Raw genomic sequence first — 14,361 nt, 5'->3', positions numbered from 1 at the left:
TGCTGAAAGACTGATAAAGAGAGAGAGAGATGCTGAGAGATTGACAGAGAGAGATGCTGAGAGAGAGATGAGAGGAGAGAAAAGGAAGGCAGGGAAAGATAGAGGAGGAAGAACGGAACAAAAATGAGAAAGCAAGTGATAGAAGGAGAGAAGAGATAAGGGGAGAAGGAACAGAAACAAATGAAAGTAGGCTACTGTAGTTAAGGGACACTGAGAACAGTGAAGAGGGAGAGAGCAGGAGGGTTTGAGAAGTAGGTGCGTTCTGTGTCGACGGGGCTCTGCTGACTTGCATCCGTGGGGCCTGTCATTACTCATCTGAGGGAGAGACTGCTGCTGTAGCTGTTACATAAGGCCCCGGCCTGGCAACTTGGCCCGCTTCATAATGAATTGGTGCCAGCGGTTCCGTGTTACAACGGAAGCTGGAGGTTTGGCTGGGCTTATTTATGGCATTCAAAGGCCCATTACTTGGCAGACACAAAACCACCACTGTGTCTTGACTGCTCTGTCATGTATCGTACACTTGCTATTGAGTTTGTGCTTTCGAAAATCTTTAATGATGTTTTACAGTGCTGGTCATTCTCATTGTTGTTTCGTGGGTGCATTTTCAATTTTCAAGATGACATTGTGCAACATGCCTTTTTGATGTGTATGTTTCTTTGTCCCTTCTCAGGTAGCGGCAATGATCTTCCATTCAGTGGCGTAACAACTTCACTCTGGCCCGGGTGTGATACTGCCAATGGGCCCTATACTTTAGTCATTTACCGTGGCACTTAAATAGCCTGGGTAATCCCATGCTGCCTTGCGCGCGATTTGATTCATGCTGCTAAGGCAGCCTGGAGACCATGGAGCAAATTTTGGCCTGAGATAGGGAACCAATCACAGAACAGGGGGAAAGCAAGACGATGATGAGCTATGCACAGACACATTTGATAGACATCCGTGGCACCCAATAAACGGATCTGGGCATTTTTTTCAAATACGAGAAAATGAACGTTTGGTTCCCAGACCACGTCTCATTGAGAAGTGGTGGCGCTAGCCAGGCTAGCACTTAAATGCATTGTTTTCGTTACAATTTTTCTCACATGGTGCGTGTTCCCCATCACCATAGATGGCACACACACGCTTAAAATGATTCTTTGATGGTCATGTTTTTTTTGTGCTACAGTAGTTGTGTGTAAACAGACAAACATCCTGACAAAGCAGATGTGAAAGCTTCTTGACATTTTGCATGGGTCACAATGGGTGTGGCTGGGTTGGCAGGCACGGCCCTTTGATTTGAAAGTGCCTCTAAAAACTCTTCTGTATGGTGTATGACCATAAGTCCCTGGTTTAGCTCGTGTCAGCGCTCACCCATATTAAAGTTTATCTGGCTAAATCTGCCTTGGGTAAGTCCTTATAACCACAATGTTGATCCTGCTCTTTATTAAAACCCTGTAGGTTTACTCAAGTTTGGCCTAGTTTAGGATTTTCTGTCAGACTTCAGAAAGTCCCTCGGAAAGAACTGTTAAGGCAGTCTTTGAAGAAGCAGATCCAGTTGGCATTAGAAGCTACTCTAAGTAAATGGCTGTCTTGTTAGCATGTTGCCTATTTACGCAAATTGGCTCTTGAATTGCCTTCATGAGAAGCTAAACCTGGCATTGGCATTTCAGAGGCGAGGGAAATTAAACTGCTGGGTGTTCATCACTAACTCCCCTCACTCACTCAGGATGAACAAGGGATGCCTCTGAGAAGGTCACGACTGCACATGGCTTCATTTATTCATGTGTGCTGTCCACAGAATTGGCCCGGCCTCAGGATATAGCTTGTAGCAGAGAGAGATGCCGATATTAGACTATATATCCTCCTACTGTGACTTTCATGAGAAGAGAGATTGTGCTCTGATAGCAATAGGTCTGTGGGTAGACGGAAAACGCCAAGAGCTAAAAGGCATGAGTGCTGTTGAATGTGAAGCAGTGGTGATGGCAGAGTGTATTCTTCAGTCAACACTGCCATCGTGTGGACAAGAAAAACAGTCTATTAAGATAGAATTAAAGATAGAGAATGTAGAGATAAGCTGGTATATAGATAGAAAAAACAGATATTTCTCTTGACTTCTGCTGTCTCCCACTGGTTCCCTGACTTATTTTGAACTTGTCATCTGCCATGTATGCCTTTCCAAAGTTGTGTTTTTGTGCATCACAAAGGCATGATGCATTTGAATGATGTTTTTCAGCCACTTGGTGGCAGTAGATTGAAACTGTTGAATGTTGTACATATTTCTTTTCAGAAACAAAATCACTCATGATTGTTTGTTTAAAACCTCATCATGTAATTGAATCTGATATTTGACATGTATTTTAAAACACAAGGCATGCCACCTGCATTTTATAAGCTCCTGAGTGATCACAGAACCACACTGTTGCAACTCTGGCAGCAAGAGATTATAGAAAATGGCATATTTATTTCTACTGCACACTTGTACTGTGTAATTTTTTATCTTCAAATACACTCAGAGTGGAGTTAATGTGCACTTATTTAAGATATGAATATGTTGATTGACTAGTGGTGCTAAGTCATCGAATTTTAGAATGCACATAGTTAACAACTAAATGACGTTTCTGATATTTTGCCTTTAATATATTTTTTTAATATATTTTGCAATAGGATGAGTCACAATAGTTTTATGACAAAAATCATGTACAAATGGTCATTGACCGCAAGGTGATTTTTAATTCAAATATACTTTTAAGGATGCATAATAGTCCGGCAGCCATGGGGTCAGACCTGGTTTTGTCGGTTAAAGTTTTTTTTTGTTTACAGAATCTTATAGACTAGGGGTATCTCTTTAAGATTTAGGAGGGTGCCCAGTGATATCCCTTGGGCTATTTTGTATATTAACCCTTTCTTGTCCAATGTGTTGAATACAAGGCGAGACACTACTGGTGGGTAAAAAAATAACTAGCAGATATCACTATGAAAATTCCCCAGTTGATTACTTACATTATTATGGAAAACATGTATTACAAGTTATCTGTAATTTAATGTTTAAATATGCAAATTAGGCATCACCTAATTAAATATGTGCTGATTTGCATAAAATAAAAAAAAAATCTGAACATTGGATGAAGCCAGGTTCAAAATGACTTTTTCATTGTGTTAACATATTAGATGAAAAGTCTTTTTTGTTTGTCTTTTTTCACTTTCACTTTCTTCCTATGGAGGAGATTCCAGATGGCACCTGGTTAGATCTTTAAAACGTTAGATGATGCCCGCTAGGGAAAACAACAAAATTCTCCTTTAAAGATGCCTTCCATGTTCTACACATTTCTCTTACTCCCCACCCCATCTCGCTCCCTTGTCCCACTCAGTCTTGATCTCTGTGCCCTGCCTATGCAGATCAGTCAACAGACACTTCTGTCTTACTTACTGCTGCTTCTCATTGTTCTGTGTGAGCAGGAAAGACTGACAGAGCGCTCTTGTTCAGTGCCATGTAGAATATCTTATTAAAGCTCAAAACTCTCTTGTGGTTATACATTTCGAGTCAATATGTTAAGAATTATAGAAAAACAAAAACAAGCAAAAAGGACAAATGAAAAGCACTTTGGGTTACATTCAGACTTATCTTTCAGACAGTTCAGGTTTTACTACCTTAGAGCAATAGTCTCATATCTGGCTGTGCTCTAAAACTCTTAAGCTAAGTCATCCAAGTACCTAACAGAGTTTCAAAGTCAACTGAGGTAAAATGTCAGTTCCTTCACTTTTCCCACATTAGCTTCAATCCACCATCATCAGCGTTGCCACTCTGCATGTCTTTGCACATACGTTTATCTGAATGAGAAACAGGGAGCAAGCTTTAAAGAGGGATTTTGCATCATTCCGAACTCTCTAGGCAGTTTGTGTCTTCAAAGAATACTGGGGAATGTGACGCGCAACGCAACTGAATATTTTGCATTTAATGTTTTAATAACTAGGTCACAAAGTCCTGTAAAGGAAGTAAAGGTATAAATTCAGTGTTTCATAATTTATTTAAGATCCCTCCCCTGTCTGTTAGATGACTTCAGAGCAAATAGAAATCATCTATACATGGAACCCAGACAGAGTGAACAGCAGATGAAAAACACTTATAGCTAGGGCTAACTGTTAGCATGAAATGTAAAGCCAAACTTCCATTCCCCTAATCCAGGGGTTCCCAAACTTTTCCATGACAAGGCCCCCCAAATACCACTAGGTTCTGGCCAAGGACCCCCTTGATGTTTTATTAAACCCATCGACAATACTACAGCAAATGTAAAAATACATTAAGCTAATCTAATAATTATTTTAGCCACAACCACATCGCGATGGAGCATACAGTGTGTAAAAATTTTATTTGGGGCTTTCTGCTATATAGCCATCACTCTACTATTATTCCCAGTCATTATCATGGGAAATATGTTCAGATATGCGTCACATTATTATAATGGCATTGTATAACAACCCTCATAGTCTATTTTAAATGTTTCAAATGTATTTATTTCTTGCTTTTATTTTTCCCTCCAACTTGCTGAGGCCCCCCTGGCCCCACTTGCGGCCCCCCAGGGGGCCCTGGCCCCCACTTTGAAAACCACTGCCCTAATCTAAATGTAGCTATGCAGCTACATGTAAATGTAGATAAATGCTAAATGTAACTAGTAATTTTGAGTAAAAAAATGATTTAAGATAACTGAATCAAAACATGATATAACAAGTCATTGCTGCTAAGATGTTGGAAATACTGATCCCAGTGCTAGTAACATACAAAGCGCATAATAATACATTGCTTAGCTAACCATGAGTATAGTGATGTGGCTGAGCTACAGTATTCCTCTCAGGTGTGGTAGCTCAGCACTGCAGCAGTCAGTGTGTGGGGTGCTGAATTAATTAATTTCCCAGCCAGCGCCTCCCCAGCGATCTAATCAGCCAGACCCTCACCACAGGGTGCAGCGCGGCTCTTATGAAGCTTTAATATCCCCTTCACTCCTACTCCCTCCGTCTCTCTTCTCTCATTCTCTCCACCCTGTTCTCTTAGACTTTTCCCCTATTTTACCTTCTCTTTGATAAATCTTGATTGGACTCTCTTGATGCTCTTGATAGTTCTCCCCAAACCTCCCCTGTGTTTGCCTCATCTTTCTTTCCCTTGTCTTTTAGCCTTTTTTTCTCCAGCTCACCGCTCTCTTTTTGTCGCTTTCAATTGTTCACATCTCTCTTCTCTCATCCATCTCCAGCAATCCCAGTAACACAATAATGCTTAATCTAATCACATCTAATATGTGCATATTTCATTGTATAACTTTGTTATCTGGCCATGAATGGTTATAGTGAGGCAGTGGGACTTCCTGCTGCCCCAGAGTACTGTGAACTGCACCATGTCTGTATTTGTGACACACGCCTCATACCTACTGAAATGTGCTGTCTTCCCAGCCTGGAGAGGAAACCCACTCCCTACTAGTTTACCAGTCTTCACCCAGGACAATTCCGGAGCAAAATGAACCTAGGGATTAATAACACATGTGTACCGAGTTTGACCGTTTTCTGGGATATGTTTTCATGCTACTGTAAATGTGAATGTGATTTCATGCATGTTGAATGTGACCACCGTGATGGCAAGAGGCTGGCACTGTCGGCCCATTGGAGGCATAGCTGGCGGTCCGCTGGCATTTTGCTCATCGGTTCTCTGGCGGTCCGCTAGCGGGTTGCAGACAAAATGCCCAATATTTTGCCACTATTGGTCTAAAATCTTTTTAATTTGTTTAGTTATACTCCATATATCATTTGATTAAATTTTCTTAATATTTATGACAAGTTAAATTTAAAGAGATGGTGGTCCAACGGCAGACCACAAGTGGTACGCCACCGGCGGCATACCACCAGCGGTCCGCTATCTGCCAATCTAATTTGATCTGATCTGGGCAGTTTTATCACAAACCGCTAATTAGCTTATAACGCTAGTCTTATACAGGTGGGCGCCATCTTGGAAAAAGTCACGTGACAGTTCAGCTCTCGTTGCACGATGTTGGACTGGTTGAATGCCGTGCAACATGAGCTGAACTGTCACGTGACTTTTTCCAAGATGGCGCCCACCTGTATACGTGAATGGTACTGTCTTTTCTGGACACTTACAAAGTTCTCTATGCTTGAGTTCACATGTAGGGACCCTCATTATGTTCCTGTAGAAGTGTGGTGCTATTTTGAGCCTTGTTAGTGGTATAGAAATAGCGATTTCTTTTTACTTTACTCTGTGCCCCTAAGACTAGCGTTATAAGATAATTAGCGGTTTGCGATAAAACTGGTCACATTCATTTAGCATGAAAACATATCCCAGAGAACGGTTGAACGCAGTACATGTGTGTTATTAATTAACCCTAGGTTCATTTTGCGCCGGAATTGTCCTTTAAGCCGGTGTGGAAATGTTGGAAATTAAAAGTTCTAAAGAATATCTGGGTTCATTGAATTCAACATGACATTTTAGAACCTTACATTGTCCAATTCCCCTGCTTTTGGAAATTTCACTTCACAGTGGATCCTCCTCCCAGACTCCTCTACTGTTTTAAAACATCACCATCACAATCCCACTGAGCAGTGTCACAGAGCATGTTCACTGCAAAAAACAAGACGTGCCAGTCCAATTACCATTTATAATCCTACTTTTCTATTAGTATAATTGACCATTCTCTAAAGCTCCGCCCCCTTAGTTACTGTTGCTATGCCCATCAAACTCAGACCGGAGTTGACTAGAACTTCAATGGCAGCTTTAAGACTTCTGTAAAAGTTACAGCCCAAGAGGCTCTTATGAAGACCCACGGACCTGATTTCATTTAGAATCCATCGAAAGACTCCAGTATCTCATGGAGGGACATGTATAAAATTCAAATCTAGCTTTGATGGGTGACAAACATAGACGGGAGGCTTGCATGCATGTTCAAAGGACACTGGGTCATGTCATGTAGGGTTATAAAAAATGACGTTAGTCCGCACACTGAAAACTCCTTATAAAAAAGATTTTAATCACCACATGTGACGTTTCGGGCTGAATGCCCTTCTTCAGACATGAAGACAGCAAGAAGACAAGGCACATATATACACACACCAATCAAAAAGTCACCTGACAAATCACCTGTTACAGGTTATTATCTTAAAGTGTCCATTAAAGTGCAAAGTGTCCATTAAAGTGCAAGTGCAGACAAAGTCACATGACCATACTGTGTACTGTACATAGTGCCCCAGACAATCTTAAAGTGGTGTTAAACTACAGGCACAGTTAAGCAAAAAAGCCACAGCTTATATCACAGTAACATGGCCTAGTTTAAGAAGTCACAGTAACATGGCCTATCTTAACAGAGTAATGATAAAATACAAGTCCAGAAGAGCAAAAAACAAGCAAACAGGCCACAGCTTATACATCACAGTGATATGACCTAGCTTAGGAAATCACAGTAGCATGGCCTAGCTTGAGAGAGCAGTGATCTGATACAGTTAGAAACAATCAATGACATACAAACAATAAAGTACAGAGAGCCTCTGATAAATATTAGGCCTAGTTGAGCCTACAAAAAAGGTCGCAGATCAGATTCCTTATTCATTCCTTTGGGGGCTAGGGTGTCAAGCGTATATATCCAGAAGGCCTCCCTCTTTAGTAGTAGCGTATTGATGTCACCCCCCCTAGTGGGTGATTTGACTACTTCGATCCCCCAGTAGCAAAGTGTGGACAGATTGTGGGAGTTGAGGGTGAAATTAACTGCTACAGGGCTTTTGCAGTCATGATTTCTTATGTTGGATCTATGTTCAGATATTCTGATTTTCAATGGCCGAGTGGTCTTGCCAATATAGGTAAGACCACACGGACATTTGAGCTTGTAAATGACATTCTGTGTGGTACAAGTGATAATGTCTTTGATAGCAAAAGACTTTCCTGAATGAGGATGGCTGAAACAGTTCATTTTGTGTGTGAAATTGCATTGTGTGCATTGGCCACATCTATAATTCCCGGGGGGCGCTGCTTGTAAGAAGTTGGTTGGAGTTACTGATGGAAGGTGGGCCCTCACTAGAGAATTATGCAAGTTGGGTGGTCTTTTGAAAACTACCCACAGGGCAGAAGTGAAAACTTTTAATCCTGGATCAGATTCAATGATATGCCAGTACCTATTGATGATGGATTGAATCTCTTTTCCAATGGGGGAATATTGCACAATACAATTTACTTGAGGTCTTGTTTTTTGTACTCTGCTACGTTGAAGACATTCTGCTTGAGAAACAGAATCAAAAGGACTGCGTGCGTCTTTGATCCAGTCTAATTTGTATTGTCTCTGTGCAAACCGCTTCTCCAACTCCGCAGCTTGTGTCAGATAGTCCTCATCAGTGCTACAGATGCGGCGAATACGACTAAATTGAGAAATCGGAAGGGCCCTCTTAAGAGCAGTCGGGTGGAAAGACTGGCCGTGTAGAATAGAGTTTGTCTGTACTCTTCCTATACAAATTAGAGCGAAGTGTGGTCCGATCTCTATATATTAAAATATCCAAGAAATGTCATGTAGGGAACATGGTAATGCAAATAAACATTGCCTACATTTCAGAGCCTCTTCAACTTTATTAACTGATGGCGAATAAATGTTACACTACTGTGTACAGTCCCATGCTTTTCTGACGTGAGTATGCTAGTGGCGGTTGGCTAACTATGCTAACGTTATCTATCCAAGTCTCCTCCAAGTGATAATCATATTATACACAATGCTGGTTTACCAAGTAATGTGTATTCTGTCTTATCTGGCACCCTAATGAGATTGTTTTAAATTAGAATAATTTAACCAATCTGACCCCAATTTTACTATTATTACTAATCATCGTACTGACGTCTGAAGTCTGAAGCAGATTACTTCCTATTCTGTTAAAAATCACATTGCGAATCATTTTTTCATCTCAACCAGTTGTAATCTTCACACATTTGTATAGGTTTTTAGCCGATTCACGGTGCATCGTTATATGCCTAATTATACGCATTGTTCTTGTTCTGATTTTTTAACTATGACCATGACTATAATTGTTTGTCTTGTCATGTCTGTCAGCTGAAAAGTTGTAATTTAGAAGATGTACAGAGTGAGTTTATTTCCTGAATTCATTGGACTTAAATCGAATTAAGCTTCAAAATCATGCATACCAAATATGAAGGCCCTAAGAATTCAGAAATGTTGGGCTCTTTTAGGAGTGACACATGCCGTTAGTATTTCTTTAGTGAATTACCGGTAAATATTGTTGGAGTATTCACATACTCAAATCAAGACGCAAAACATGTCATACACCACCAACCTGCTGCTGCATCCTGTGTGTCCCTCAAGCCAACAGAAGGCTCCCCAGCTCTCTTCCTTACGAGAGCAGGCTCACGGTTGCCATAGTGACACCATGCCCTCCAACTGATAAACAGGCCTGGGGCTTATAACCTTTTTCACAGAAGTCTGAGTCATGACTATTAGCCTACAATCGGGGAAGACTGTGAGCGGATGTCGGAAAGCAGACACAAAGTATTTAAGTCTGATAGAACCAGTTTCTTGCACAGAGAGAGATGGAGAGAGAGAGAACCTGTCAAATGGCTCTGAGTCCACTTTTGTGCCATAATGTCATGTCTTTGTTGTACTTCCAGGAGACTGAAATTATTGACTTCACCTTAGCCAAGCAATCTTCCACTTGGACTTGGATATTATGACTCACCATGAGTCATAAGTCTGAATGCTTCATTATAAATATTCTGGTCAGATAATGGACCTCCAGTAGTGACCTTTTCCGCTAAGGAGTCTCTCAGGTCCTTAGAATCCGTTCCAATCCAGTTAGCAGTGTAAAAAAACTCTCTATAATGCCCCTCAGCCTGCTTTACTGCTTTAAGTCTGTTACGTCTGACACAGGAGGAGATCGGAGGCAGGTAAGTATCATGAAGTCGAAGGTCTTTAATTCTCTCCGCAAACTTGGACATTCCAAACAAGGAGATTTCAGCAAAGAAAAAACAAAATGCATATAAACACCGATAGCTCCGGAGAAACAAGGCGTCTTCCAACGAGACCAGACAGAGAATGCAAGTTTGAGTCCAACTTAAATAGCTTGGCTAACGAGGATTCAGTTCAGCTGGGGAGTGGCCTTCAGGTGTGGAGGATTATTGGAACGCAGATGAGGGTAAGTGGATCATGGAACCAATTAGAAAACAGGGGAATTGGATCTGATTGATGATTGCTGTTGTGGTTGCTGTGATGAGGTGAGCAAGGGGTTTCGTGGAGTCGTGACAGTACCCCCCCCAGCCACCATCTCCATGGACGAGGGTGCCCGGCGAGGTGGCCGACCACGGGGACGCAGCGCAGGTTGACTGGGGTGAGCACTATGGAATTCTTCGAGCAGGGTGGGGTCCAAGAGGTCATGGCGACGAACCCAGGAGCGTTCTTCTGGCCCATACCCGTCCCAGTCAACCAGGTACTCGAGGCGACCTCCGCGGCGCCGGGATTTAAGAATCTGGCGGACAGCATAGATGGGACCCTCGTCCAGGAGGAGTGGTGATGGAGGAGGCACAGCAACCCCAGGGTCTGTAGAGAACGCAGATGAGGGTAAGTGGATCATGGAACCAATTAGAAAACAGGGGAATTGGATCTGATTGATGATTGCTGTTGTGGTTGCTGTGATGAGGTGAGCAAGGGGTTTCGTGGAGTTGTGACAAAGTCCCATTACTGTACATGCATTAAAATGTAGCCAGTTGATGTCCAGAACATTTCATGACTCATCAATTTTCTTGAAACTCTCTGTGCACTTTCAGCAGGCTGCTGTCAGCTGTTATGTAATATTGTCATCTGTGTTCTCTACATCTGACCTCTAGTCATCTTTTTTTCCATTGAAAGCATTTTTGATGTCTGAATCATCAACAGTACATGTGACAGAAGGTGTGAGTTTTAAAATGCTGGCTCATGGAAAGTGTCCATTAGACTAAAGGGATTTAAGACATGAAGTGAAGGAGTATAAAAATGATGAACAAATGTTCAAAGTTTATCAAAGTTTGTGTTAAAAACAAGTTGACTTTTTCTCTTGAATGTTACCCAAATGCTTCTATTTACATACGTATAACTCATGCCACATGCATGCATTTACACATTTGAAATTTGAGTGTGACATTGGCCAGAATCTTACAAGTGGGTGTCTCCAGCTAATGGGATTAGTTGTTATAGATGAATGATTAGTGTTATTCTGCTGTCATGTTTTGAATTTTAGATTTGGAATGATATTCAGTCAGCTACCCACCCATAGTGTCCTCCTGCTGGGCTGTAGCAGTGTTTTAGCACTCTTTTGCATATTTCCTAACCTTTACCACAACTCATCTCCGTGGAGCGCTTCATAATAGTCCCTCAAATATGCCGTTGCAGTATGAATTTTTTAATGAGTGACAAAAAGATGTATCCATTGTACTGTCAGTCTCTTACTCGCATGAGTGAATTTTGCTAATCGATTCATAAGTCTCTCTATTTCTCTCTCTCTCTCTATCTCTTGCTGTAGTTGACTTGCCTTCAAGATTTCTTTGGCACCAGGATGACTTCCTGCTGGATGAGAGTGGTAAGGCTGATTGATACCTTATAGCTGTGAAGCCGTGTAGCTTCTGACTGTCTGCTCTGAGGGGACTGTCAAAATAAATAGCAGTCATGTCACACAAATACACAAATGATATGAGCGATGAGTGTGAGCCCTTTACAGCAGAATATTCTAGAAATGGGAAACACTAGCGAAGAAACGTGATTGGCCTTATTGTGAAAATGCAAGGGACATAGAACTGTACTTAGTGCTTACTGTAGCCTGTGAAAGTATGGCAAGTCTGTCCACTTCAGCAGTAAAGAGGTAGATAGTGCATAACCACATGGAACAGTGAGAGAATGACCCATTTTCAAGACCATTTTTGCAAAAAGGCTTGTAGTATCTTTGAATGCCATTTTCTCATCTGGTCTGCATTTCTCTCTCTCTCTCTCTCTCTCTCTCTCTCTCTCTCTCTCTCTCTCTCTCTCTCTCTCTATCTCTTGCTGTAGTTGACGTGCCTTCAAGATTTCTTTGGCGATGATGACATCTTCATTGCATGTGGGCCTGAGAAGTTCCGCTACCAGGATGACTTCCTGCTGGATGAGAGTGGTAAGGCTGATTGATACCTTATAGCTGTGAAGCCGTGTAGCTTCTGACTGTCTGCTCTGAGGGGACTGTCAAAATAAATAGCAGTCATGTCACACAAATACACAAATGATATGAGCTGATGAGTGTGAGCCCTTTACAGCAGAATATTCTAGAAATGGGAAACACTAGCTTAAGAAACGGATTGGCCTTATTGTGAAAATGCAAGGGACATAGAACTGTACTTAGTGCTTACTGTAGCCTGTGAAAGTATGGCAAGTCTGTCCACTTCAGCAGTAAAGAGGTAGATAGTGCATAACCACATGGAACAGTGAGAGAATGACCCATTTTCAAGACCATTTTTGCAAAAAGGCTTGTAGTATCTTTGAATGCCATTTTCTCATCTGGTCTGCATTTCTCTCTCTCTCTCTCTCTCTCTCTCTCTCTCTCTCTCTCTCTCTCTCTCTCTCTGTCCCTCTCTCTCCCACAGAAACACACACACACCAGGGCTCAACATTAACGATTTAAAGTGGTTGCCAGCTTGGCAATCAGGCATGAGGTTTTGGCTGCCAAAGCTAACCAAATCAGTTTGGTGGCCAAGGGCAACTGGGCAACCTTTAATGTTGAGCCCTACACAATAGGGGGGTGTCACGATTTTGGTTTTAAGTCGAAATCGATCAAAATTACATCTCAGTCTCGAACTTTGAAATCAAATGTAGAATCAAGGATTCAGCCACACCCCCAATGCCACGTCCTGCATGCATGCCAAGAGACAAAAAACACACACACGTGTTGAACTGCGGAGCGTTATCTCCGAGCTGCATCTAGTTAAAACCGAACTCGAAGCCTCTCCTACTAGGCCTACTCTGAAATCTCCAGTATGGAAGTAGCCTATTTTATCGTTCATTCACGTCAGTTAACACCAACTTACTCAACTGTTTCAAAATAAACATGCGGTTTCAAAATAAAAGCCCCCCAAAACAGAACTGAAAACAAGCCAAAAAAGTAAACTGTAACACTTTATAATAAGTAATTAACTGGTACACTTAAAAGGTTTATTCCACTGTATCAAAGAGTAACAAGGTTGTAGCAGAACAGCTGTTACATGTACACTGAAGACAATGAGGCCTTGACTGAGCTAAGAATGGTTTGTATATCAAATCTATCATGACCAGATTTACCCCATCCAGCTGATGAAAATTTAGGCAAATTGGCAAAGTTTTGTAAAAGCACTCAGTATTACAATGTAACAACTATATGTAGGTACCCACAAATACATAATGCAAGTACAATGATAGTACCTGATAGTACATGTTGTTACACAGGTTGTACCACTGTACCTAATTAGGTAGGTACACTGTAACAGCGACACATTAAAATAAAGTGTTACCAATTGATCTTAATGCCTTAAGTAAAAAATGAGGAAATATCCTTTAAGGACACCAATTTTCTTTGTGAATGAATAATGTATCATAAATAAATAAATGTTCTTCCTTAAAATACAGGGGTCATAAGTATTGGCACCCCTATGTTGAATTCCCATAGAGGCAGGCATATTTTTATTTTTAAAGGCCAGTTATTTCATGGATCCAGGATACTATGCATCCTGATAAAGTTCCCTTGGCCTTTGTAATTAAAATAGCCCCACACCATCACATACCCTTCACCATACCATTTTATTTCAGTTAGCCTATTAGCTGGTTTGATTTCCTTTCTTAACCAGTATGGACATTTACCGGTACATGTAATCTGGAAAGGCAAGTTATTCAACTAGCACACAGAATAGTGTGACCAGACGTCCTTAGTTGCGTGTCTCAAGTCCCGACAAAAGCCTGTCTTTACACCAACCACTATTAAAGAAGCACAATGCAGGTCTGGTTATTCCTTCGCTGTTTCTGGGTTTTCGCCGGATTTGGGCTCGCATTTTTCACTACATAGCTCCCCCTGCAGCTTCGGTAGCAAGTGACTGCTACGCTAAACCCCCACTAGCTAGCGAGCTAGCCATCAAGAAACCAAGTTAAACACATACAGGGCTCACAATAAAACGGTCGAGCAAACACCTTGTTCAAGAGACTATCAAACCACATTACAAAGACGAAGTTCACCCATGGGTAGGCTACTTACAATTTCAACAGCAACAAAGCCAAGTCAACATCCGTTTTACAGTCTTCTTCGAAACTACAATCTGACTACATTTTTGAGGCGCGATTGGATACTTCCGCTGAGTCACATCCGGATTTACTGGGACCGGGT

General features: G+C 41.5%; 1 protein-coding gene across 4 annotated transcripts in view; it reads left to right on the top strand.

The window, feature by feature from the left end:
• Positions 1 to 14,361, top strand: part of dclk1a (doublecortin-like kinase 1a) — a 63,381-nt gene that overhangs the window by 14,156 nt on the left and 34,864 nt on the right. For 3 of the 4 annotated variants that reach the window (XM_048264498.1, XM_048264499.1, XM_048264504.1), the window contains exon 4: positions 12,033 to 12,132. In XM_048264498.1, coding sequence (XP_048120455.1) covers positions 12,033 to 12,132 — 100 coding nt within the window. Of the gene's footprint in view, positions 1 to 11,545; positions 11,569 to 12,032; positions 12,133 to 14,361 lie in introns of those variants that run through there. The other variant, XM_048264500.1, reaches the window with a different exon arrangement.

Source organism: Alosa alosa, chromosome 15, assembly GCF_017589495.1.
Source record: "Alosa alosa isolate M-15738 ecotype Scorff River chromosome 15, AALO_Geno_1.1, whole genome shotgun sequence".
In the NCBI taxonomy this organism is placed as follows: domain Eukaryota; kingdom Metazoa; phylum Chordata; class Actinopteri; order Clupeiformes; family Clupeidae; genus Alosa; species Alosa alosa.
The sequence above is the reverse complement of the archived record's forward strand: the minus strand, read 5'-3'. Positions and strand labels throughout refer to the sequence as shown.